The 27,951-nt window shown below is 39.1% G+C and overlaps 1 protein-coding gene across 7 annotated transcripts in view; it reads left to right on the top strand.

Moving 5' to 3' along the window:
- Positions 1-27,951, top strand: part of GRM8 (glutamate metabotropic receptor 8) — a 736,117-nt gene that overhangs the window by 9,676 nt on the left and 698,490 nt on the right. For all 7 annotated transcript variants that reach the window (XM_077857194.1, XM_077857198.1, XM_077857196.1 and 4 more), the window contains exon 2: positions 1,451-2,276. In XM_077857194.1, coding sequence (XP_077713320.1) covers positions 1,767-2,276 — 510 coding nt within the window. In that variant the 5' untranslated portion in view covers positions 1,451-1,766. The remainder of the gene's footprint in view (positions 1-1,450; positions 2,277-27,951) is intronic.

Genomic DNA, 27,951 nt, shown 5'->3' with positions numbered 1-27,951 from the left:
ATGCTTGTCATAGCCAGAATAGAGCCATCCTGGCAGGTGGGCCATTGGCTGTATTTCTGAGTGTACTCCAGGTGTGTGCTCAGAAATCCAGGATGGTGGGCTATGATGAGCCAGCCCCCTTTTCTAATCTGAAAGCGAGAAAAGTGCAGCTTTCTCTGAAGGCTTTTGGACATATGTTCAGTTATCCTCTTAGGAGGCAGTATCCTTTCCTTTGGGACAGGGAGGATGGAATGAAAATTTTATGAACTGGAAATTAAACACGTGAATGGAAAACACAACCAGATGTTGGTTGTCTAGGTTAGAGGAGGATTGTTTAAATTTCAGGTTTCAGACCCATATATATAAAAATAGGTTCGAAACAAGGCTTAGGTGAACCATCCTGCCAAAATAAGTTGGTGCTGTTTATTCACTTAATTATAAGTGTGTTCCTAATATAAGATTCCCTTGTGTTAAGTCAGTTCTTGCTTTCAGTTAAGCCTTCTCGGAAGTCCTTTGAAAGAATCTCATGGAATTCTTTGAGATTGAAGGTCCTAAACTTTTTCTCTAGATTTGTTGGTAGACGTTTTCACTTCAGCTTGTTTCTAGCCTTGATGAAATAACCAGTTTCCCCCTGAGTCAGACAAAATTAAGAAGCTCTTCAATTGATCTCCAGCTCTGATTTGCTCCTAGTGATTCTAGGATCAAAGAGTGTTTACTTTCAGCGCTGTGAGAATACCCATTGCTTCCACCCCAACAAATTCATAGGAATATCTTCACACATAACCCTCCTCACGTGTCTCATTTTCAAGTCTTTGTTTTGTTATCAGAGAATAATAAGACAATTTGTACAAAAAGCTGACATTTTGTGTTAAATCTTTTCATGAGCTGTAAAATGTATACATTTTGGGGTCCTTGGATTTACTGACTCTTCCTTCCTTCCTTCCTTCCTTCCTTCCTTCCTTCCTTCCTTCCTTCCTTCCTTCGACTGAATTTTTTCCCCACTGGAAAATCTGAGGTACCAAAAAAATGTCATTAACAGATGACTGGCTTATTGAATACATCATAGAAAATAGACTTTCATTATGATTTTGTGGACAAAATTTAAATGCTAAATTCCAGACAGCTGTAAAAAGTAAAAACAGATTTGAAAAGAAATAATGCCATCAATCACAGGATTTTTACCTGCATGGAAATTGGATTTATTGAAATAAAATGGTAAATAAAAATACTTTGTGGCTTGGGAGAATCAACCTAGTTTCTGATACTTTTTTGTTTCCCTTGCTCCAAAAGTGTCATCAATCTCTCTGTTTAGATGCAGTGCAGCCAGGTGTTCAGAATCATAGGGGGAACAAAAAAAAATTAGTTTCTTACTGAATAGGGGAAATGAAACAAAAAAAAGCGGGACTGAAAAATGTGGAAAATGTAGACCCGTTGAACTGAACCGTTTTTTCCCCTTCCCTTGCCCCCCCAGGAATAGTTCTGCTACAGGGCTGACTTCAAGGATGTGAATTGTTGACCTCATCCCACCTTCAGAACCTCAGCTGTTATTCTGATTTTTGCACCATTCCAGGCAAGTTGACTTTATATGGAAATAAAATTGAACCTTAGGGGCTCTGATGGAAATTCACTGTGACATTCAAATGAAGAAAACTTGCTGAAACTCACAGAGCCTTTTCCCCCATGGGCCCTGATGGTAGCCTCCAGAAGGTGCAGCCTCTGGTGGTCCCCCTTCTTCTGTGGCAAGAATAAACTTTGGGTCTTGGGTTGCAACACAACCTGTGGAGAAAATGGTATGCGAGGGAAAGCGATCAGCCTCTTGCCCTTGTTTCTTCCTCTTGACCGCCAAGTTTTACTGGATCCTCACAATGATGCAAAGAACTCACAGCCAGGAGTATGCTCATTCCATACGAGTGGATGGCGACATCATTTTGGGGGGTCTCTTTCCTGTCCATGCAAAGGGAGAGAGAGGAGTACCTTGTGGGGAGCTGAAGAAGGAGAAGGGGATCCACAGACTGGAAGCCATGCTTTATGCAATTGACCAGATTAATAAGGACCCTGATCTCCTCTCCAATATCACTCTGGGTGTCCGGATCCTTGACACTTGCTCCAGGGACACCTATGCTTTGGAGCAGTCATTAACGTTCGTGCAGGCATTGATAGAGAAAGACGCTTCTGACGTGAAGTGTGCTAATGGAGATCCACCCATTTTCACCAAGCCTGACAAGATTTCTGGTGTCATAGGTGCTGCAGCAAGCTCCGTGTCCATCATGGTTGCTAACATTTTAAGACTTTTTAAGGTAGGTAAAGACATTATATTTCTGACCATTGTTCTAACTCCAACCACAGGTTCAAGAAGAAAGTGAACAGGGTGAAGATGTTCACTGACCTTCTCAGGGTTACCAGGTTCCTCAAATAGAGGATTCTCTGACTGGGTTTATACATGTGTTGGTTTAGTTAGTTTGGATTAATTGTGACTTGTTTTTTTTTTTCCTGAACAAAGAAGTGGTAATTTTTGTGACATGTTGAAGCCTTAACATCTTGGGATACCTTCCTTATTGATGCTGATTGTAAGTCAAAGCAAGTGTTTTTAGAGAGTGTAATGAAATCTTAGCACATTTTTCATATAAAACATTTCTATAGTGTTTGAGGTATAGATAATTTACTTGATGAAGCTTCTTTAAAATGGGATGCTCTGTTATGACAAAAGTTCCTGTGTGAAGAAACAGTATTTATTGCTAACGTGAAGATGGGAGTGACACTCTAGGATATAACATGGCCATAAAATTGTCAGGTTTATAATAGCTACAATAGAGCAGAACCTCATTAATTCAGACCGCTCTGATGCTGACTTGGAATAATTATATATAATTCTTATTGAGTTAAAGGTTCAAGTTTAGCAGGATAATTCAAGCCTTTCTGATATAGATTTGTTGAACTACTACCTATAAATTACATTTACATATTGAAAAAAATTGATGAAACAAAATAATGTCTGTAATAATAATTTGAAAAGTATAAAGTACCATAAAAAGTTGTAATCACCATCTTTCATTAACGTTCTCATTTTTTTAATATCTATAATGTAGTATCCTATAATAGATAATTTTTTAAATTGAAAATAGTTTTCACTGATTTCTTAGTGGGACATGACTTTTCCAACTTAATCTGAATTAGTGAGACTTTGTTTTATTTTGTGAGAAACTGTTCCTGTGCATATTAGATTTAAAAATACTAAAGGAATATGGAGAAGTTGGACAGGTGACAGCTATAGTGACAAAAAAAGGACAACTTGGTGGTGGAAAACTTCACAAAAAAGATGAAAGGGATTGAATCAAGGGCACTTGGTTTGGAAGATATCTTGGGGGACCATGTAGTCTGGCTCACTTTGTATGCTGGAATCCTCTTTGTAGCTTCTCCCTAGGTGGCTGTCCAGCTTCTGTATGAATCTCTTTAGTTCAGAGGACAGAATGCTAAGAAGCAGCTTAATGACTATTTTCAGATTGATGAGATTTTCTGAAATGAGGATGCTGCTGAGGAGAAGCTCTCTGTGTCTAAGGGATATTGAAGAGGCACAGAATGCTGGAGACATTTGGAAGGACATTAAGAAGAGCCTTTTGGCAATGAGAAGGACACAAGATTAAAATAGGTAGCCAGAGGTGATCTAATTCGTCATTTCTAGAATAATTTCCCTTGAGCTAGCTTACCCCTTGCCTGGAGACAAGATGAAGACCAGGATTTTCCAGATTTCTTACCACATCCTAGGATCTAGAATTTCTTCAAGTCTCAGTTCTGAACTACATGCCATTTTGTGCTCTGTGATGGGATCTAGTTTCAGTGACTTTCCCATCTTTTCCTCTCTGACTTGATTTCTCTTCTCACTTGCTCCAAATCATCTTTTTTCTGTCCTTAATTCAGTGGCTATTGCTCAACAAAATCTTCTTTTCTTTTTTTAAAGTTTTAAATTTTAATTCTGTTAACATACAGTGTTCTACAGTGTTCTAGTAGTTTCAGGGGTACAATATAGTGATATAGTGATTCAGAAATTCTGTATATTACTCAATGCTCAACATGATAAGTGTATTCTTTTAATCCCCATCACCTATTTCACCCTTCCCTTTCTCCCCACTTCCCTTTTGGTACCCAACAATTTGCTCTTTGTAGTTAAGAGTCTGTTTCTTGGTTTCTTTCTCTCTTTTCCCATTTATAACACCTACTTTTAGAGAAGAGGGAAACCTTCTCCCTTCCCTCTGTTCCCTTCCCTTTATACACTAATCCTGGTTCCCGTCAGTTCCATTATAATTCCTATGAATCCTATCTCCTTCCTGTAGTCTGTCTGATGGTCAGCCAAAGACATGGATGGTCAGACAAGGATTTGAGGAGTGGAATATTAGTGACAATTGCTTATTGAGCTGCCAAAGGGACCTTCAGGCCACCTGAAGGGTGGGTTTTGTTTTTATGTAGTCTAGACCTGGCTTCACTGTGTTTTGTTCTCTCGTTGACTGGCCAAATCTCTCTTTACCCTCTTGGGTAATTCTGGAAGGATCTTATTTGACCAGGTGGGAGAATTACCGTTGACTCTTTAGGCAGAGTCCAATGCTCCAGGTCAACTCTTAAGACGATGGTCAGCACATGAGAGGGTTGCTCTTGCTACTCTTGACCATATCACAGACAGTGGGTGACTTTTAGTCAAGAGGGGGTGTTGGCTATGGTAAATATCATAACTAAAATCAGTATACTGGCACAGAATGAACATTTATTATGTGGAAGCAAATCTATTTATTAGCCAAATTACTGGGGCTTGAAAAATGTATGTCTTTTAAAAGTAAGGGAGAGAGTATAGGTGCTCAGCCCATCTTCCAGCTGGACTTAAAACCACATGAATGTGAATTTGATAATTATAAATTTTATTGTTTTGCTACTTTAATTTGCTTTGATGATTTATGTGAGACTCCAGCCAGCACTCTACACTGATTTTTTTTTTTAAGATTTAATTTATTTATTCATGAGACACATAGAATCAGAGTCACAGGAAGAGGAAGAAGTAGGCTTCCCGCAAGGAGCCCAATGTGGGACTCTATCCCAGATCCCGGGGTCACGCTCTGAGCCATAGGCAGATACTCAACCGCTGAGCCACCCAGGCATCCCACTCTATGCTGATATTAATCCTGAGATGATGATAATCATTCTTGGGATAGAAAATGTTTCACTTTATGTGTGAATGTATTCTGTTTAAATATGTATGTTAGGATTGCCATGATATAGTTGAATAGTTAATAAAGGAATGATTAGCAAATTAGTGCATTGGAGATTGGCTTACAATTTCTTTTTGAAAAATAATACTGTGATTTAGCCAAATGCTATGACTTGAATAAAGGTGAACATTTAGGACAGTTTTTTGGAATTTGGGCCCCTTCAGGATAGCATAAGACCCACAGCATCTAAAAAGATGCACAGATATCAATATATTGCCACTTATTCCTAAATTAATGGATTTAAAACAAGGTACTGCATCTTGGTTTAAAAGCACACAATTAAAAGTGATAAGGGATGCAAACCAGGTCTTAATGAATTTACTTGCTCTCTTGTTCAACAATAAACATTAGTTGAGGTCTTTAGAGTGTAGCTGGAACTTTTAAAAAAAAATCTATAGGAAATACTTGTGCTAAAATTGGACATAATATCCAAATGTCTTAGTTCTCTTTTTTTGGACAACCCTGGAATAGCCTTGTCTTCACCTGCTATATCTGCCTGGGCTAAGTTGTGTAGGAGACAAAGGCCTCCAGGCATCTTTCTCTTTCTTCAGCCTTGTTCTTCCTGTAGCAGCTTCTCTTGTCCCCTTATCCTTCCATGTTCTAATTGAAGACTGGCTTCAGGAAAGGAGCTCTGTATTATCAGTCATCTGCATATAGTATGTCTGTGTTTAAGTCAGGAAGATTCTATTTTCTGCAGAATCACCGACAGTGGGATGAAATGATTTGTCTTTGTGAAGGGGATTCAGGCATCAGTTGGAGAGGTTAATTTAGCTCCCCTACCAGAGACTACACCTCGTGGGTGGCCACCTCCTTTGCCCAGGAGTACAGCTGGCTCTGTTCTTCTGTAGCGGGAAGAGATGTTCTATTTTTGCTTCTCTTCCTATCAAAACCCAGAGACAAATGAAAAAAAAAAATCATCTTCTTTAACTTCAGAGGACAGTCAACAGGGGGCTAGAGCTGGAAGTTGTCCTGTGGCCCCTGCGCATAAGACCATGAATGCACTACTAAACCAGTGATTTTCATCCTCATGAGGTAGAGTTCATACCCTTCTCTCTCTTTATTGCCGCAGCAGAGTGCGTTGGTTTATCAAAATGACCTTAGAGGCTTTTCAAATGACAGGACCCGGTGTTCTTATGGCCTGAAATGTTTCACATTTCCAAGGTGTGTTGAGAGTGAAAACAAGTTTGAGAGCCACAGATGAGGACTTTAAGGATTTGAACTTTTTAGAAGCACTGCTGTGCCTTAAAACACACACGTCATAAATGGGTTAGTATGGGGGCAGAGTGGTCCACTTAGGTGATTATTTAATCTTTAATGGTTCTAGATAATAGTGGTATCAATTAGGGTAATGTAACATGTAACTGCAGAATAGCAAACCCAGAACTGCTTCATCCTATGTATCTAGAGGTGAAAATGCCACCCCAGTGGCTCTTGTATTGCAGAAAGACCAATGAAAAGAGGGACTGAGCTTTCAGAGATTGTGTAGTTTAGAAATAATTAAAAAAAAGAATGAAGGAGCTTTTTGGAAATGTTGACTGGGAAGCCCATAATTTAAATTTTTTTAAAAAAGCAATTTTGAGGAATTTGCATATGCTTTATAAAGAGCTCCGATTTTTCCCCTTTTCTAGAACATTTTCCACCCCCTCCTTTAAATTAGAGCAATTCTGTTCCTCAAAATACTAATCATATACATACTTTCAGCAAGGACTGAACATTTCTAAGTTAAAAATAGCACGTCAATGTTTGGAGGTAATCACTCACATTAATGTCCACATGGATGCATCTGGGTAATAAAAGGACAGTGTCAGAGGTGATTCTCTCTCTCTTATTTTTCTAGTTTACCTAAAGAATGAACTTTCTACTCTTGAAGGATAGGAGTTAAGTAGTCTTTAGTGTATGCTTCCCAAAGCAATCAAATGAGACTTAAATAGAAATCCACTTGTGGGTGGGATTATTTCTTTACATGTGCAAGTAGTCTGGTTATAAATGGCTAAAATTGACTTTAATGTTAAGCAAATGAAGTACAATGAAACATCCCATTACCCTGGAAGTCTTTACCTACCTTGTTATGTTTACAAAGATATGTTTCTTTCAAGAGACTCTACTAATTGTAGCAACCACTCTATAAAGCCAAGCATTTTTGTGAGTTATTTATTGCATACAGTGGGCTTTATTAACTGTAAACTCAGATGAAGCAAATCTATCTTATTCAGGCTCATCTTAGTTAGATGGACAAATATATGAGCCTGATCAATAAATTCAACAGGAGGTAACATTTCATGTTAAATATTACTTGATGGCAAATTGAAAGATAATCTTAAGTCAATCCTTTGCCACTGTAGCAAGCTCTAATTTAACTTTGTGAAGAGCTCGCTCACATTAGATGAGAGATGAGGGGTACTCTCTCTGATAGTGGCTCTAAGTGGCTGTACTGGGGGAAGTGGGCATTGTCCATGGTCACTGGCACTTAAACTTGTAGCCAGATATAAATATTTATAAAAATTATATATATAAAATGGTATATATATATATAAATGGTAATGGTATATTACCATGACACTTCCCTTCTGAAAATTCTTCAGTGGCTACCATTAACTAAGGGATGAAATCTGCCTCTATTTTGGGAATCTTTTCTCACTTATATTGATGAGATTAAGTTTCTTCGTTACATGTAACAAAGCTCTACTAGGGAAAGATGATATCTATGATATATATGAGAGCATTTTTCTCTTGTTTGTTGCTGTATTTCCAGCACCTAGCATGGAACAATCTGGGAATCCAATAAGTGTTTGCCAAGTGAATGAATGAAGGAATGAATGAATGAACTGTATCTTTCTACCTCCTCGGTCTCTACTCTCTCCTTCACCCCAATCCCAAACATTGGAAATAGTGTGTGTTGGATGATAGGACAGAAATGGAATTTTATTTATTTTACTTTTATACTCTTTGAGAAAAAGGAACAGAAGGAGGAAGAAGGGGGGAAAGAAGGAGACATAGTATATTTTGGGAGTTACTATTTTCATGTGCTTCCTCATTTTCCTACAAATTCACATTTTCTCTAAACAGATTTTTAAAATTAAAAAATAAGTAAAAGACATGAGCACATTCTCATTTTGAAAAGTTTAAGAAATGAATAAGTAAATGGTATAAAATGGAAAGAGACCTTATCTAAACACATTTTAATAAAATTATATGCACAGACACATAATTTTATTAAAAGATATATGTCTTGTGACTTTTCTCATGTAATAATATATTTGGGAGATATTTCCATGTTGGTTAGTATACAAGAATTACTTGGTAATTCTCAACCCTAGCTGTTTGTTAGCATTACCTGGATAGCTTTAAAAAAAAAATACGGCTGCTCAAACTGTATCCAAGATCAGTGAAATTGAGCTGGAGCCCTGGCATTGGTATATTTTAAGTAATTGCTAGGTGATTCTGATATTTGTATAGGATTGAGAAATAGGAAACTTTAAAAAAAATAGCTGCTTGTTTTTGATTATATAAACAGACCATTATTTATTTCATAAATCACTTAGTGATAGGTTATTTCACTTTGATTTCTTAAGATCATTTATCATTTGAAAAAAAAAAAGACAGTGCTTAGGCTCATCTGAACACATCAGCTCTACAGTGAATTTTGGTATGATAGGGCCCCTTAAAGGAGCAACAAAGGGGCTGAATTAATTACTAAAACACCTTGCTGTAAGATAGACTCACACATCACAGACTGTGGCTCTTCATGACATGAAGTAACTTAAAATCAGTGTAGGGGTCATGTGCTCAAAATGCTAAAGGAGCATCATGACTCTTGTTGGGTGAAGCAGATTTTAAACTTGGTGAACTTAAATTAATCTTACTTTTATTTTCCTTAGTTGTGAATAGTCTGAAATCCTACCGTGAATATTGAAGATGTCTTAAGAGCTTACTTAGTGATTAATGTCTATCTTTGGGTGTTTTTAAGTAATGAGGTTGTTTTGAAAATAGTGAGGAGTCTTTCCAAGAGAATGGCTTGCGAATGGATGCTATTTATTATTTTTTCTGTTTGTGAATATTTATTAAGTAGTTATGATATGCCAGGTTAAGGTTAATCTTCATTGTGGGGATAGAGGAAGAATAAGAAAAGTCTGTGTCCTCAGGGAGTTTACATTCTGTTGGGGGTAGAAAATATAAAGTATACAAACAAATGTAGACAGCCAGTGACATGTCATGAAGAAAATAAAGCAAGTGGGCAAAGACAGGGCATGAGCTTGGGTGGCAGGGAGGGCTTTTCTTTGAGGTCATGGTGGAATGATAGGACAAAGCCAGTCAGTAAAAAACTAGGAGAAAAGCATCCAGATGGACCTTCCTTTTTCCCCATGCTCCCCTCAACCTAGGTCCTGGTCCAAAAGTATCTCAAAGGAAACCAAGTCTTGGAGAGTGAAGACCCCCCCCCCCCGCCCCCACCCTTTATCAGTGAGGTTTTCAGAGCCAGGCTAGGCCTGACACAGGAGACTGGGATGGGAAAGGATCTGCATGTTCCTTCTCTCCCTCCTGGCCATGGTGCCACAGGCTTCCTCTGGCCAAGGACACAAGTCTGACTCCCTGCCTTCTGAGAAACTTGGCCCCTACCCTGTCTCCCTCACTCAAGTATCCTTAAAGTCTCAAGCCAAGCCAGACCCCAGGGCTGAGCCAGCAGGTGCAAAAATGCCCTGTTCTCAGACAGGCCTATGGGTGCCCCAGGAGTACTGCCCCTCCTGAGTATCCTTCCTCATTTGAAGTCCAGATCCTTGGGAAACCCAAGGGTGGGACTGGCCCTTGGGATTTTGAAGAGCATGACATCACACCAAAGAAGCTGACACTGCTTCCCAGCAGGCCAGACAACACATTAGGAATATGTGAGCCTGGGACCTTGAAGGAGGGAGAGGGGAGCCATAGGGCACAGCGAGACTCTCAGGGCAGATGGGCAGTTAGGGGCTGGAGGTTTCCAGGTCCCTTCTTCCGGGCACGCTTCACCACGTCCAGGCCAGCCATGATGTCAGTGGCTGTGACCACGTGGATGACACCAGTGAGAGACTTGAGCACCGCGATAGGGGCAGTGATCCAGAGACCCACTTAGAAAAACTCAAGAGCCTACTAAAGGTCCCTCAGAGACATTGAACAGGTGGAGGAGGCAGTAGAAGAAATCATTTCCAGCATAAGAGATAAACAGAGCAGCCTTGATTAAGCGCTCGAGCAGCATGTCCATGGAAAGCGTCCAGAGGTCTGCTGAGTAAGTAGAAGGAGGAGGCCATGAGGGGGCAGCAGGGCATGAAGGAGAAAGAAATCATGGTGAAGACAATCTGGGCATAACCTTGGGATGGACGGGACAGTCAGGTGGGATCAGAGAGCCCTCCCAAGGCCCCTCGCCCTCCTGTTGGTCCCACAGCTGCAAGCAGCACTCACTAATGAGATTTAAGCACAAAAGGAAGATTTTTTTAAAAAGATTATTTATTTATTCACAGAGACATAGAGGCAGAGACACAGGCAGAGGGAGAAGCAGGCTCCATGCAGAGAGCCTGCCATGGGTCAATCCCGGGTCTCCAAGATCACACCCTAGGCTGCAGGCAGCCCTAAACCGCTGCGCCACCGGGGCTGCCTAAGGAAAATATTTTTGCCTGGCATCTCCACTACCCCCTTGCACTCCTAACCCCTCCCCCCAGGCCAGAAGGTGGCATGAGTTCCAGACCTGTTGAGTGGCCTTATCCTCTATCCCAGTGTGTCAGGCTGCACCAACAGCCTCTGCTGCTCCCCTTGCCCTGGATGCGACTTATTTTTTAAGAACTTGTCTGAAAACCTTTCTATATATTATATATACATAATGTGTATATATATTATATATAATATATATGATAAATATAAACATAATATATAATGATTTGTATATATACTTTTCCACACAGCGAAGACATAATACATGCATAAGGAAAGTCCTGTATTTGTCTCTTCTTTTTACTCATTCATCCTAAAGATTGTGGTGGTTTGTTTTAAAAAAATTTTTATTGGTGGGCAGCCTGGGTGGCTCAGCGGTTTAGTGCCGCCTTTGGTCCAGGGTGTGATCCCGGGGACCAGAGATCAAGTCCCATGTCGGGCTCCTTGCATGGAGCCTGCTTCTCCCTCTGCCTGTGTCTCTGCCTCTCTCTCTCTGTGTCTCTATGAATAAATAAATAAAATGTTAAAAAAATTTATAGGCTTTATTTTTTTTAGGGAAGTTTTAAGTTTATAGCAAAACTGAAGATGGCAGTGGTTTTATTTGGTTTCAGAACAGGTTTCTTCCCAGACACCTCTGAAGATAACTTTTTGCAACCAAAAGTGTACCTTTCTAGGAAGACTTAGAATCCAAAGACTGTCCCCTGGCTTCTGCCCAGTAGTTCTCAAACTTTAGCATGCATCAGAATTTCCCAGAGGGCTTGTTAAAACAGATTGCTGAGCCCACTTTCAGAATTTCTGAGTCAGTAGGTCTGGGTTGGGGTCTAAGATTTTGCATTTCTAACAGTTCCCAGGTGATGCTGATGCTGCTGTTTCACAGACCACTTTGAGAACCACAGCTCCATATAAATCACTTGCTGGCTGACTTAGCAAGTCAAAGTACACAAAACAAAAATGAGATTGAACAGTGTTCTGTCTGGCAGCAGACTTTTTTCTTTTGACTCATGCCTGGTTGGATTTCTGTTCATATTGGTCATAATCACAGCAGCTGCTGTATGGATCTATTTTTAATTGTGTGCCCTTTTGGAAGTTGTGTTCCTTATTAAATAATGCATAGCTCAGGAGTAATGATCAGCATAATGGTCACTTGAACATGATTCCTAAAGCAGGGTCACTCAGATTACCACTTTTACTCATTTTTTACTACTTGTGACAGTAGAGCAGACTGATTTAAGAAACTTAGACTGTAAGATACACATTAACTGGGAATTGAGAACAGTAAAAGACGAAAGAAGCTATGATTTGTCTCAGCTACCAGCAATTTGTCTTCAGAAACCATGACAGCTACCTCCTGATTCCCATTATGCAATGAGATTGCAAATAACATTCCACAGCAGTCTTAATCAATAGAGGGTCACAAGAGGCCCTTCCTTCCCCATGGTGGGGAAAAAGGGCTTATTTACCAATTTAAATGATAGAATACACTCTCTGGAAAATGACAGAGACATCTCTTTTAGCTGTAGTTAGGGATTTTCCTTATCTCTAAGCATTCTTAATAACATAGAAATATACATGTAATCTTTATATATTTTAAGTACATAATGAACACTAGGCTGATGGGGTGGGAGGAAGTCCAAGTATAACATTATCCAAAGCCACCTTTATCTGTTTCCAGAATGAAGCCAGTCTCTGCTGCTTTACTTCAGTAAGCTTAGCAAACTAATGGGCATATGTTCTCAGTGTTGGTCATTAGTCTCCTTCCAAGACTCTCCTAGGCATCCCCCTGTGGTTGGGAGCCTGGGTTCCTTGGTATAACATAGCCCCAGATCTCTTGGTTAGGCCCAGCTCCTAAGAAGTCATGGATCTGTCTCTTTGTCCCCCACAATCCACACTAGGCTCCCTTGGGATGTGAGGATGGTGATGTGTTCTTGCTCTACCTTCTCACCTTTGCTTCCTTTCATGTAGATTGAGATTAAACTCTAGCTTTCATTAGTACTATTAGTACTATTTCTCACACTTTAAGTATTTACATTTGTGACAATTCTAGAAGAGTTCTCAAAGTAGTTTATCATCTTGGCTCTGAGAATGTCTGAATTTATATTGCTTATAAAACAAATGGCATTTCATACTTAGGCAGATTCGTTGTGCAAGTATTTGTGGCTTATAGATATTTATCACCAGGAACTTATCTATTCAAAGTATACTTTATTGTAATATACTTATCTAGGGTTGTTGGTACTCTTTTGAGTAAAACAGATTATTAGGAATTATATGAAATAGTTCAGGCTCTGAAATCAGACTACCTGGGTTCAAATTCTGATGTGATAATTATAAGCTATCTTACCTCGGGTATGGAGCAAGGCTATCTAGTTTTTCTGAAGACTGGACATGAGCCTGGGATCTTACCAACCCCATGCTCCAGCCAACTGAGCTAAAAAAGTAGTGGTACTGTTATTCTTTGCATGTGTTAGGTGGTAACAGTCTGTTTTATTTTAGAAACAAAACCAAGGGAAAGATTGGATGACCCAGAGATAAGCTGTGCAAAATTTTGATGTTGTTCCAGGATGCAAACAAAAGTGCTACTAGGATTCAATTTTGAAAAAAAAAAAGAATTTTTGCTCTTTTGGATTCTTGCCCCCAGTTTGATCATATAAGAGGTGGAATTGTAGTTGAGGAGAAGCAGTTGAGCTAGATGGCAGCCTTTAAATCTGTCTTTGAGGTTGGAATTCCCTTTCTTTTCCATGTTTGATGCAGTGTCCCAACATAGAAACACACTGAACAAAGAACGCTACCTTTTTATTGAGGGAATAATTTTTCTTTCTCCCAGGTATGAACTGCATAACATTTATACCTATCACTTTCTGATACAAATGTCAGAAATGTAAGCACTAAAATAACTCAGATGTACTTTCTTTAGAAATCACATTCTTTTTTTGGATAACCAGAAAAATAGTGGACCTAAATATATTAAATTTTGACTCACACTATGATATATTTTTCTCTACCTGTTTAAAATGTGAGTAATTTAGTCAAACACATATCAATTGTGCCCTGGTAAATTTTCATTCTAATCAAATATGGATAATTTACTCACATGCAAAAGAACTTTGCAGGGAAAAAGAAATGATACTTCTTACCAGAAGAAGAATTCTAGTGAGGTCTAGTTACGAAGGACAGAATCCTATCAGAGTGTTATAAGATGATGCTGAATAGTTCTTGGTATAGTTCTTTAAACCCAGTGCCAAATCTCTTTTTTTCCAAGAGAAGCAGAATAAGGTGAAGAAGTGCCAGGTAGAATTTTCTTAATTTTATAAATGAGGAGATTGTGGCTCAGGAATAAAATATTACTCACTTACTCTCCTTCTTTAGCAGGTGTAACAGGTAGTAGTAGATCAATTCCCCAGCAGGTATTTATTCAGCATCTCATAGACATATGCGTCATGTTTGACACTCTATATATAGAACAGCTATAAAAGTAGATGTTAAGCCTTCACATTGCTTAGGTACAGTTGGGGAGAAATATGTAAAATAACAACAAACAATATAAAGTGATATAGTTTCGATATAGCTACGGTTTCAAAGAAAGGCTGACTTCACCTGAGGAAGTTACAGTTATTAGTTGCAAGCCTTTGTGTGGTAATGTGGGGTTGGACAGGACCTGGAGGGATGAGTAGGAGCATATCAACCTGGAGGTCAGGAGAGGAGGAGGGTTCTTTCAGGCATAGTAAGGAATCCCATGAACCTTTGACCTGATGCCTGTTCCTGTTCAACTGTGTGAAGATGGAAGTGGGTGAAAACCTTGTTTGCTCCTCATAGCATCTGTCTCCTATGATAAACCCCAAGGGATCACTTTAAGAGTGATCTAGGAGGATTTAAAATGAGGAAAACTGGAGGGCGATTTCCCCGCTCCCACTGAATACAAAACCTGGGATCTCTGCTAAAATCCAACTGAGTGTGTACAGAGCATCTAGAGGGCAGAATAGGAAGTCTTCAGTCAGGGTAGGCATAGCTAGATGAGGTGAATTGCTGTGGGATTCAAGCAAGGAGTTAGCGGACCCAGGAAAAGCCTTAACCCCCCATACCGCCTTCTTTGCACTTTGGAAATCTATGAAACTTGATCTCAAACAATTTTTTTTTCATCTGTCACATGCATATCCTGACTGTACCATTCTCATTAAGCATAGATACATAATTGTTGAGAGAGAAATTAAATACAATATCAGTGAATTGATTTTCTTTGCCTCTTTCCAATAAGGAAAACCATCATCCTTGAGAGGCTCACAACTTTTTATTTCTCTCTTCTTGACCCTTGACTAAACTGGAAGTAATCATATCTGCACTTTTTCTGTTTCACAAAGTGGTCATAGATCTCAACAATGTAAAAATTTGAAGAATTTACAGTATTCTAAGTGTTAAGTGTTTTGAGTGATTTGGAAGTTGGTTCTGTATAATCATTTATTGGCATAAATGATCATTTTTCTTTTTAAAGCTGCAGTACCTTAGCTTGTAATTTCTACTTTTAAAACCCCACTGATTTTAACAGGAGCTAGCTATAAGACTCTCTGTTGTCTTTGAAACCACTGAGATGGAATTTTAAAGCCTTGGGGTTTTTTTCTCCTCTGCTCAAGGAAAAGAACATACTGGAAATTCTATTTTTTAAAGTTTGGATTACTTTATTTCATTTATATTCATGCAGCTAAAGGACCTAGTGAAGTTTTGCATGTGTATAAATTAGTATTTACAGGTAACACCTCACTGAAAATAAAATAGATTAAATGGAGAATATTTTTCCCACAGCTTCCTTCTCTAACGAAAATAAAATAACCCAGCACCACTTTTTAACTGAATGCCCCATCTGTCACCTCCATCCTGCTCTGAGCCAACACAGTCCTGGGAGAAGTGCGGGGCCAAGGGTCTGCATGTGAAGCTGGATGGGTTTAAACACATGCCGGGAGAATTGGGATTTGAAGCTTCAGACTTATATTTGCTTTTATGTATTTTTCTGAATTATGAGGATCTAAAATTAAAACCTGTATTTTTAGACAATAATTTTAGTTAAATTTCAGCCTGTACTGATCAGTATTAGGCATAGCATATGATGAAAAAAAATAGATATTAAATCAGTGAACTAAAATACTGTAGTGGTCCAAGGTTGATGAATAAATATTATTTTAACACCTTATTTTTAAAGTTTCATGATGTTTAAACTAACAGCATTAATATTTCATTGTAGTAAAGTGGTACAAGTTTAGGATTTAAAGTAAAATAAATATAAAATCTATAAATGTGCTGATCACATCTATATGATGAGAATTATCCTTAAAGAATCTATGCCCTGTTAGAAAGTGGTTCTTGTGAAGGAAAAAGTATGTAGTTTTGCATTGTACTTTGTTTTATGTAACTCAATGGAATTCATTAGTGGAGTTCACTGTTTTCAAATATCATACCCACTAATGGGCATTTAAAAAAATGTTTTGGGAGGCTTGGTACAAAATAGTTTTTTTTTTTTTTTTTTCTAAAGTTATTTTTCCTAGTTCTCCTAATACTTGCCAGTATGGAACCTTAGAGATGGAAGAATTTCTGAGTCTTCCATTATAGCTTTTCATCCAAAGCAGAATCTAATCTAGTGATGCAGTGTTGCCTTTTGCTCCTCTTAATTTTGTTAAATATGTCTGCACCCAACCCGCCTCTAGAATAAAATATTCTTAACAGCAAGAAGTGCCTTACTCATCTTCATGTTCCTGAGCATACCTGGCAGGTCCTTGGCACATAGTACATATCAAATGAAGGCATCCTTTATTTGATTTAACACAGTCAATAATGGGATACTACTAATCTCATAAACTAGCCCACTCCATTTTGGAATGGCATTAATTTTTTTCTTTATTCTGAACTGAAATTTTTCTCCCTCTTGAATAGCTTTAAGGATTGTTTTAATTCCAGAAAGGATGGGGAAGCCCATCTAGCCAGTTGAAATCCTGGTGCTTAAGAGGGGAGCAGATGTCATGGTCACTCACTTCTACCCATTGCCCTTGCTTCTGTCTTCTGATGCATTTCTTTTTTTTTTTTTTTAAGATTTTATTTATTTATTCATGAGAGACACAGAGAGAGAGGCACAGACACAGGGAGAGGCACAGACACAGGCAGAGCAAGAAGCAGACTCCATGCAGGGAACCCAACATGGGACTTGATCCCGGGTCTCCAGGATCACGCCCTGGGCTGAAGGCAGCAGCACTAAGCCGCTGAGCCACCCGTGCTGCACTGCATTTCTTTTTCATGAGACCGACAGCCCTTTCAAATGTTTGCAGATCTCTTGAGTTCTTTAGGCTGAAAGTTCCTATTGCTTTACCTGCTCCTACTAGTAATAGCACAAGAGTGGGTGTTTGAAAGCTTCTTATATACCAGGGGCTGGTATATACTTAGCATGTCTGACCTTACTTGATCGTAATTCCATCAGATAGGTATAGTTTTCAGATGAGGAAATGGGGCTTTTCAAACATAGAAAGTAAGTGGCCACTAGGTGTTATATGTAAGTGATGAATCACTAAATTCTACTCCTGAAACCAATATTACACTGTATGTTAACAAACTAGAATTTAAATAAAAATTTGAAAAGAAAAAAAGGAAGTGGTTAAGCTAGACTCAAACATTGGTTGACAAATGCAAAATTCATGCTTTGAACCACTGCTTTATATAGCTTTTCATACAGTATGATTTTAAATCCTTTGTTATTGTTTCCTTTGCCTGCACACAATCCTGCTGTTAGTTTAACCCTGTTCTAAGTTAAATCCATTTTCCTTATTATTCTAAAAGATTGCCTTTGAGGAGAAGAGTTAACACATAGGGCTTCAGTTCTATGAGCCTTACACTGTAAGCCTCAGTGTGGAATGGCTGGAATGGCAGATGGGCTGGCCAGCACATCCTCAGTGGGCAGTGGCCTTAATACAAGGACCAAGTCTGACTGCCTATGACCCCATAGGCTTCCCTGCTCCTGGAGTGGACACATAGTTCCCTAGGAAATGTGGGAAATGTGTATTCCTTTAGCAGTGTTGATGGGAGCTTTCTATTGTTACAGATGTTTTCCAAGGAGTATGCTGAATGGGAAGAATTTATATTATTACAGATGGCCAGAGCACTTTATGTATCAGGAAATTTTCCATGAAGGACTAATGTATCCAAAATTATTCTTTGAAGTTAATGGCAGGATGTGGTAAAACTACTTGAACTTCAGAAAAAACAATGAGAACATCAAAATAAATACATGTGGTTTGCACTTACTCCTTTCCCAAATTAAGATCCACGACAACATTTCTTCAGCACATTGGAATCAAGTTCTAGATCAAATGCAGGGATGATAAAATGAGCATATAAAATTCTTTCATTTACTCCTCATTTCCAGTAAATCTAGTTTAGAATGGTTGGGTAGAGCTATTGGGACCTAAGTTTGTGTGATATTATCAATGTCAGGAAAACAGACGATACATTTTCATATATGTGGGGAGAGAGCAGAGTTCTAATCCTGTTTCCTCTACCTTGGCAGAGGAAGAGAATTGAGTTCTTTTAGCCACTCCTGGGGACAGACTTGATCAGCAGCCCCACTTGTCTATCAGTTAACCAGACCCAGAGCTTCCCGATGCTGCTCTATGCATTTCACTGTCACTCTACCACCCCTGCCCTCCTTTTTTACCCTGGTAACCTGCCTAATTATTCCACCCCAAGGCTTCTTTAACCAAGCTAGGATGTATTTCGTTAAACCTTTGCTTTGAAAACACTTTTGATCTTTTTAGAGTTCCTTTTGATTTTCCTATTAGATAAAAACAACTTTTTATATCTTTTGTTTCCATGGTAATGAATTCCAGGACTACTTGAGAAAACTACTAGCTCCATGTACCAGTGTGTACCAGTGGAAAGTTGGAGCACTATGGACTAACACAATAAGTAGCAGCCCACCTGTAAGAGGAGAGCAAGTTTGATAGACACTTGGAACCATGGTCATGAGATGATGTGAACATATTTTAAATGAAATCAGTGGAATCTGGAAAGTGAGTTCTACATTGCAGGCAAATGGTTTGGGACCATTAGCATGAAATTTAGTGTTCACTAATAAGCTCAAGGCAGAAAGAAGCAAACTAACTTGAGGCATTAATTTCAAATTTAACAGTATATAAGAAGCCATTTCTGAATGTTCAGAAACTTTCAAAGTTTTTGCAAGGGCCAGTTCTACTTTTGGGAAGTTGGAGGAGGATATAGGCAGAGAAAAGCCTTCCCTGAGCTGTTTGCCTTTTGGTGAAAGGAAGATTGTTTCTAAAACCTCAAGGGAGTCTACTTGGTATTGTCAGCAAATGTACCTTTTAAGTAATCAGGAGCACAGACCGGAACTCAATAGAAAATCAGTTACAGTTGGCCAAAGACAGGGCAAACATAAAAAACAGATTTTTTTTCTGGGAAAAATAGAGCTACTTTTATAAACAGTCTTAGGTTTCTGAGTATGTGGAAAGAGAGGAATAGTCAGATTTTTAAAAAGATTATATATATTTATTTATGAGAGACACACAGAAAGAGAGAGGCAGAGGCATAAGCAGAGGGAGAAGCAGGCTCTCTGTCCATCCCAGGACCCCGGGATCCCACCCTGAGTTGAAAGCAGATGCTCAACCACTGAGCCACCCAAGCACCCAGGAATAATCAGATTTTTGAGGTCAACCCTGACTCTGCCCCTACAACCCTGCTTTTTGTTATAAGGGGGAAGAATGAAAAGGAAGAAAAAAGTCAAAGGGAAGAAAGAGGAAGGAGGGTGGAAAGGAAGATCCGAGGTGTGTGCCAAGTTGATCATGCTTATTTGGAAGGAGAGAATGAATCAAAGCCCCTTTTTTCCTAATGTGGATTTTAATACTTAAAATTACCATTGCCATTATTAAGGATATTAAGATGCTTTTATGTTGAACTGACTAAAATTACATTTGGAATAATGAATGACATATAATGTACAAATAACCTCCCAGACACGTTTAAAATTTTTTTAAGGCATAAAAATTATAAAAAACTGTAATGGAAAGTTTTCAGAAGCAGTCTTCTAGAAGACATAGGTTTGGGAGACCATGAGCAAGGGGCCAGCAGATCCTATGAAATGGTTTACTAATAGGATTGGGGGCTCCTTACCTGCCTGGAAGGATTCAGGACAGCTGCCTCTAATGAAATTAAAGGGAGGTTGAACTACTCTATAACTCAGTATTCATTTTCTTCTTAATATTTCTAAGATTGAAGATGCCTGTTGTATAATCTGGTAGGGAGAGCTTACCAAGGCTGATTGATTTTGAATCTAGCTTATATCTTTCAGCATTAAGCATTTGGAGTAGGGCTCCAAATGATCATACTTGTTTATTCCCATTGCCCAGACCTCTATCAAAGCTGCCTTAGTTCTGTTCTGGCTACCGCCTTCCTGCCCCACTCTGTGTGCAGCATGGGTTGCACACAAAGTGAGGCTTTTGTAATTGGAATGTGAATGTCCCACCCTCTCCAAGGAGGAAGGCTCCACTGTGCTGAAGGTTAGCTGAGAACCAAGGCTTAGCAAGGAGTCCTTTCTGTCGTGAAGGCAAGTCAGCCTGCTGGCTTTGAAAAGAGCCTTCCATGATTACCAGTACAAGCATTCACCAACCCACTGTAATTCCCAAGGGAAAGCTCTGTGGAATTTCCTGGAGGGTTCCTTTCTTTGTCTCCACCCTAAATGTGTCTCTCATGAATAAATAAAATCTTAAAAAAAAACTTTTTAAAAGATTTTACATATAACATTTATATATACATAATTTATCAGAGTCTATTTTACCAGTTTTATTGATGTATAGGAACTTATATCCCTTTACCCTACCCCTTTTATGATTTTACCCTTGCAGGGAATCCGATGCAGGACTCGATGCCAGACTCGATGCAGAACTCTATCCCCCACACTCCAGGATCATGCCCTGAGCTGAAGGCAGAGGCTCAACTGCTGAGCCACCCAGGTATCCCCTCCTTCGTTTAAGAATATTATTCCTGGGACACCTGGGTGGCTCAGAGGTTTAACACCTGCCTTCAGTCCAGGGCATGATTCTGGAATCCCAGGATCGAGTCCCACATCAGGCTCCCTGCATGGAGCCTGTTTCTCTCTCTGCTTGTGTCTCTGCCTCTCTCTCTCTCCTTGTGTGTCTCTCATGAATAAATAATAAACTCTTAAAAAAAAAGAATATTATTCCTGAAGAATATGTTCTCTGGACATAGAATCCTGAGTTGATTGTTCTTTTCTTTTGTTACTTGAAAGGTATTGTACTCCTTTCTTCAGCCCTTCTTGATTTCTTATGAGAAATCCTCTATTATTATATTTGTTTTCCCCTGTAGTTAATGTATCATTTATCACTGGCTATTTTCAAGATTTTTATCTCTGTCTTTAGTTTTTAGAAGTGTGACTATGATATGTCTTGGTGTGGATCTCTGAGTTTATCCTATTTGGTGTTCACTGAGATTCTTGGGTCTGTCTTTGTGAAATTTTCAGCCATTATTTTTTAAAATACTTTTTCAGCTCCGACCTTCTGGGAGTCAAATGATCTAAATTTCACACCTTTTCTTAGAGTCTCACAGGTCTCTGTTCTTCTTCTTCTTCTTCTTTTTTTTTTTAAATCAGTCTAGTTTCTCCCTGTTGTTTTGATTGGGTAATTTCTGTTTTTCTATTCTTAATTTACTGGTTCTTTTCTCTATCCTTTCTATTGGCTGTTGAACCTATCCACTGAGGGTTTTTTTTTTCTTTTAATTTCAGTTATGGCATAGTTTAGTACCAAAATATCTATTTGGTTCTTCTCTGTATCTTCTCTTTCTTTGCTGAGAATTCTTACTTTTTTGCCAAATCTTTCCAGTTTTTCATGTGTTTCAGGGAAGTTTGTAATTGCTTATTGACGCTGACACCACTCTGGCTGTGAGGAGAAGAGGGGCCTTGATACTGCTCCATGTAAGCTCCACTTACGTTGCTCGGAATTGGCACTGCTGAGTGGTGAAGGTAAAGTCCTGAGTCTTCACTGGGTTCCTTTGATACCACCTCAGCGAAGGATTACACTCAGCAGAGGTGAAAGTTCAGTCTCCTTATTCAAGCTTCTCTAAAATCATCCTGGTCAGGGTGTTGGGATACCTTGTTATAGTCTAGGCCTTTGCTGATGTGGCAGGGGTAGGACTGCAATTTTTTTCTGTAGTGTTTGGCTAGAGTAGAGTGATTAATTATCTAAAGGTTTTCTATCTAAAGGGTATAGGCTACTCCTTTCCTGGTTCTTGGGAGGAAGGGACTTTTTATTTTTTCTATGCCTATTATAATTTCCAGATTGCTCAATTCTCTAGTATCTAGTCTAAAATATATAAGGAAAAAAGAAAATCCAGGAACTCACCACCATGTTATTCTTTGGGTCCTGAGGTGCTTAACTTTTTTTTGACTTCTCTTTACCTTGCAAGTTTATTTATGTTCTAGATGTAGTGTCCGTGGTTTTTAGCTATACTTAAGGGATGAATAGGGACCAGTATGTTTACAACTTCTTCCTGTCAAAATTCCTTTTGATCCTTATCTCTATCATTTCCAGACACCTTTTGTATTGTTTCACTCTCTCAAGATCAGAGAGTGTGGTATAGTTCTGAGAACATCCAGTAATTCTGTAGGAAACATAGCTTGGAACAGGAATTGTTGCAGGATAGAACTAACCTCAAGCACTGCAGCAATGGCAAGGACACTTTGGGGGAAGGGGACCAATCACATGTTTTGTGGCTAGATGAACTTGGGTTCAAATCCTGTTTCTACCATGTACATAATTTTCTACAATGTTACATAACATTGGTACATTTTTTTACTCTTCCTGAGCCTCATTGTGTCTGCCTTTTGTGAGTAGAAGTGGCATATTTCTGGTGCCTGGTACATATTAGGTGCTATAAAAGAAAAGCTATTATTACTACAAAGCTGGTTATACCTTCTCTGGATATTTTGTCAATAATCTGACCTCTGCCAGGAAAGAAATAAATCCAAACTCAGTGAGGAAGCTGTTTTCTATAAACAAGTCATAGTTAAATGATCTCCAGAAATGATGTCTTCCTGTCTCAAATATTGCATCCAGTAAGAACATCAGTTAGAACATGGAGCAAGCACAGTGATTCCTCTAAGGAAGTGGAGTAGCATCATTTCAAAAGCAATGGGTGGCTTGTTGTTAAAGTTAATGCTGTCACGAGATCCCCATTCTCTGTTTAAAAGATTTTAGAATGCAAGAAGCAAATTAAGGGGCCTTGGGGAAGGTTTCTCTGCTCCCTCAGGAGCAGAACTGGAAGAATGAGTCATTGATAGTATTTTTAGGAAATGTTCTGTTGCTGATAACCTCAGCTTGATTGTTTACGGACTTCAAAATATGTCTTTTAGCTTCTAAGTACAAGGCAGGTGAGAGCTGAGGGGGCAGGAAGGGGGAGGGTGTGTGTGTGTGTGTGTGCTTTTCTCAGGCGAAGGGTGGATTTCTAAGCTGAGAGTGACAAGGGGGCTATTTCTGGCCTTCTGAGTTACTGGATTTAATGTTGGGCTCTAGATAAAGATAGTCCGTGGAGGCCTTTTGACCATTATGGAGACTGATCTGTTATGTCATCTTGGAATACTCGTGAAATGTGGCATCTGGTCAGTTTCCCCAGACAAGGGATTCTTATACAGGTGATTTATTAAACAGCATTCTCAGGAGAAAGCATGTGGTTTCAGGTAAAGCCTAGGGTCAACCTGATCCCATGGGTTGCTCTGTAACATCAATAACATCAGAATCTAATCTGTCTTCAGGTATAGAAGTGAAGATTTGATATCTTTGCACTAATCATTTCTTAGCTAGGGATAGCCTAACCCTGAGTTGGGGTAGTTCCCAGGCACCTTTGAGCAAGGTAGCTGTATCATCCAAGGTCAGTGTGTGAGGGTAGCAGTGACATTAGCAGCTACTGGAAGAGGGATCCCTGAGAATATGGGCCTGACTCAACAGGGCTCATCATGGCACCAGGAAAAAAACATTGGCTTGGGTAACAGAAAGCCTGGCTTCTACTCTTTAATTTGCTGTGTGACCTTGAGCAAATCATACAGTCTCTCTGCTTTACATGTAAAAAAAAGATTGGCAAAGGTGAACTCTTAAGACCTTGTTAACTCAAACGTGTTGATTGAGAACATTGGATTTAGTATAACCTGGGTTTGCTGGCCTGTGGTTCATGGAAACAAAACCTTCAAGAAGATGAAGGAGGCAACCGTGAGGTTATTGCCACATAGCTTGAAACCCAGGGAGGCGTCTTGGGGGGTCTTGGGGGCTAGGACCTGCACAGGCCTGGAGTCAGGGGTAGAAGAACTGCACGGTTTGGTGACCAAGGGGACAACAAGGAAGTCCACATTAGAGACTTAATCTAGAGAGCAGATTCTGCATGGAACAAAGGTTCCTTGCCTCTTCTCTAAGTCATTGCAGCGGGAATCTACCCTAGTTAGAAGTTTAAGTAAATGTATTTGGTATCTGGGCTTTGGTTCCTTGTATTTTTTTTTTAAGATTTTATTTATTTATTCATAAGAGACAGAGAGAGGCAGAGGGAGAAGCAGACTCCATGCAGGGAGCCCGATGTGGGACTCGATCCTGGGACTCCAGGATCATGCCCTGGGCTGATGGCAGGCGCTAAACCACTGAGCCACCCAGGGATCCCCTGGTTCCTTGTATTTTGTAAACTTTTTTCCCATCTTTCTAATAAGGGCCCTTTTCATAATTTGATTACATTATTAGTAACATTTTACAATAATGCTTTGACTCATTATTGAAGTTTGTATGCTGGTCAGGGGAAGAGGCAGTTGTTTTTATATGTGCCCATGTGCAGAAACTGGACAGCTCTAGGGAGTAGTAGTAGGAGCAGGTGAAGTTGGGGTGGAGCAAAACATCAGGATTGTCAGTCCTGGAGCTTTCTCAGGATAGTGGAGATTTTCCCTGTAATGCAGTTTCCTTCTGTATGATAGAGATTTTTAATGAGGATATTTTATTTTAACATGACACAGGAGTTGATACTTGGCTGTCACCCTTGTTGAAATATGGCATAGATTCCGTGTTGGTCTCTGAAACTGCTTGGTGGTTTCAGGAAATTATAGGTCGACATCCAACAAAATAAACTTCTAAGGAGGCTCCTTTTTTTCATGCGGGTCTTTTGATTACAAAGCTTTTACCATTCTCAAACTTTAGCTCATCCTGGATATCCTCCATGCTGGAAATGACTTCACTGTGGAGTTGAATGTTAAACCAAATTGATTGGCTTCATAGTAGATTGGGAAGAAACCTTCAGCCAGCATTGTTTTGGGGCATATTCATCTATGTTGGCTTTCACCAAAAGCCAAGCATTTATTGGCTAGAGTTGGATATTTTTAAGAAATTTTTAAGCTTGGCTAATTTATTAATAAAAATACTGCCTCCTTATGGGGCCAGTATCTTTTCCCCATTTTTCAAAGGGATCTGTATCTGAGAAAGCTTTAGTGCTCTTCAGAGGGAGGAAAGAAGGTCTCAGCCTGGTGCAGCAAAAGGAAATTTGTTGAGGAGTGAGCTACCTGTTTGCATGGGTCTTGCTACATTTGGGAGTTGCTTAGTGGATTGGCTTTTCCAAAGAAGTCAGTTACATCCTGGTCAGCAGATCTGTGGTCTGCTGGGGCTTGTGTACCTCAGCTGTCTCATCTCCTCTAGGTGGGTTTTGGGATGGACATGGAAGCTTATGAGCTTCCATAGGCATATTACTGGATTTGTGTGAGGGTAGTGTGGCAATGCCACTTTTTCTGCTGACTGTCCTTTCTCTGGGCTCTTGGAGTATTTGTGTTCATGAATAGTGGCTTATTTAAAATTCAATGCAAAACTATAAAAATAGTTTCATTTAGAAAGAAAAATTAATAATTTTAAGTACATCCTTAGGAGATTTAGTAAAAACATGACTTATAAAATAAAATAATTTTTGCCACAGAAGAAAAAAGTCTGTATTGTATTTCTGTATTTCAGTCTTATAGTTGTTGACGTTTTAAGGATGAAACTTGTGTGGCTGAGATGTCGCCTGGACAGATATCACCATTTGCTACTAATGATGATTGATGGTAGTCAAAAAAGTTCTTCTATGTCAAGAGGGCACTTGGAAGGCAAGTTATAAAGAGCAGTTCTCACCATCTAAAAACATTTGTTATCACTCATGCTTTGATGCAGCAACACATTGCAGTTCTTGGCATAATGAGAGCCTGGTTTCAGAAGTTACTGCTGCAACCAACTCTTACCTGCCAAACTATAAAGACAAACTATTTTGAGGATTAAAGGATGGAATCCCTTTGTGCTTTGTTGAAGCAGAACTGAAAGGTTTATAATGACAGACAGAATCATTAGGAGGCATGAAAGAAAAAGAAGCAGCAAGGCTGAAAGTGTTCTGTGCTAGAAAGGAGTTGATGCCCTTTGAACATTTAAGTTCAAATAATGTGCCATCCGTTATCTCCAGAGAGCATACTACTGACCCACTGTTGGTGGAGCATGTGCTGTGGGTTGTTTTCCAGCAGAGGGGATAGATTTTCTTCAGATCTGTCTCCTCATAGTTTCCAGAGATCTCCTTTGAGACCAGTGACAGGCACTAAGGAGCCTGAAAGCTGGAGAAAGAGAAGTCTGGATGGTAATGGTGGATGCTTATCGAGTGTGTGCAGTGTGCCAGGTTTCCTTCTGAACATTTGATGTGAATCAGCTTGACTATTCTTCACAATTTACCATCTTATGGAATAGGATTGCTTAATAGTCTCACCTTACAAATGGGGAAATTGAGGCTAAAGAACCTGTTTAAGGGCACACAGCTAGAAATTGGTGCAGCGGAGATTTGAACTCATCATGGATCATGCCAGAGCAGCAGCTCTTAAGCACCATAACCTGCTATAGTCTAGTTAGCAGTTGGATGGATCCTGGAGTCAGAGAAACATGAGCTCAAATCCTGACCCCCACAACTGATTGCTTTGTGAGCTTGGGTAGGTTATGTAACATAGTTGGGGCAAGAAAGGAAGTCAGTCAGAGAAGCCTGCTACAGATCATGGCATGTAATAAGCACCCAATAAATGCTAGCCACTATTAGTGTTAGCATTTCGTTTTTGCCACAGAACATAGTAAAGCTAAGAGGTGGTGGTTCTGTACTAGACAGCACCTAAGAAAGAATTACCAATGATACATTTAATAATGGGTATAAGAATTTACCTATAATAAGAATTATTATTCTTATTAATAGAATTCTGCGCTCCACTCATGACAGATTCTAACTGAGTTGGGTCTGGGGGAATGGGTTAGACCCAGGATCCTGAATTTGTTTCTCTTTTCTTTCTTTAATTTTTAAATTTTAATTCCATTATTGTTAGCATACAGTGTTATATTAGTTTTAGGTGGTACAATATAGTGGTTCAACAATATTATAATTACTGAGTGCTCATGATAAGTGTACTTTTTAATCCCTATCACCTATGTCACCCATCCCCTACCCATCCCTTTTGGTAAACATCAGTTTGTTCTTTATAGTTAAGAGTCTATTTCTTAGTTTGTCTCTTTCTCTTTTTTCTCTTTGATCATTTGTTTTGTTTCTTAATTTACACATATGAGTGAAATCATATGATATATGTCTTTCTCTGACTGCCTTTTTTTCCCTCAGCATTATACTCTCTAGATCCATTCATGTTGTTGCAAGTGGCAAGATTTCATTCTTTTTAATGGCTGAGTAATATTCCATTGTATATATTTACACCATATCTTCTTTATCCATTCATCTGTGGACGGACATTTGGGCGCCTTTTATAATTTGGATATTGTAAATAATGCTGAAATAATGCTTGAATCAGTGTTTTGTATTCTTTAGGTAAACACCCACTAGTGTGATACTGAATTGTAGGGTAGTTCTATTTTTACATTTCTGAGGAATCTTCAAACTGTTTTCTACAGTAGCTGTACCAGTTTGCATTCCCACCAACAGTGCAGGAGAGTTCATTTTTCTCCATTTACTCACCAACACTTGTTTCTTTTGT

The sequence above is a fragment of the Canis aureus genome, chromosome 18 (assembly GCF_053574225.1).
Source record: "Canis aureus isolate CA01 chromosome 18, VMU_Caureus_v.1.0, whole genome shotgun sequence".
In the NCBI taxonomy this organism is placed as follows: Eukaryota; Metazoa; Chordata; class Mammalia; order Carnivora; family Canidae; genus Canis; species Canis aureus.
The sequence above is the reverse complement of the archived record's forward strand: the minus strand, read 5'-3'. Positions and strand labels throughout refer to the sequence as shown.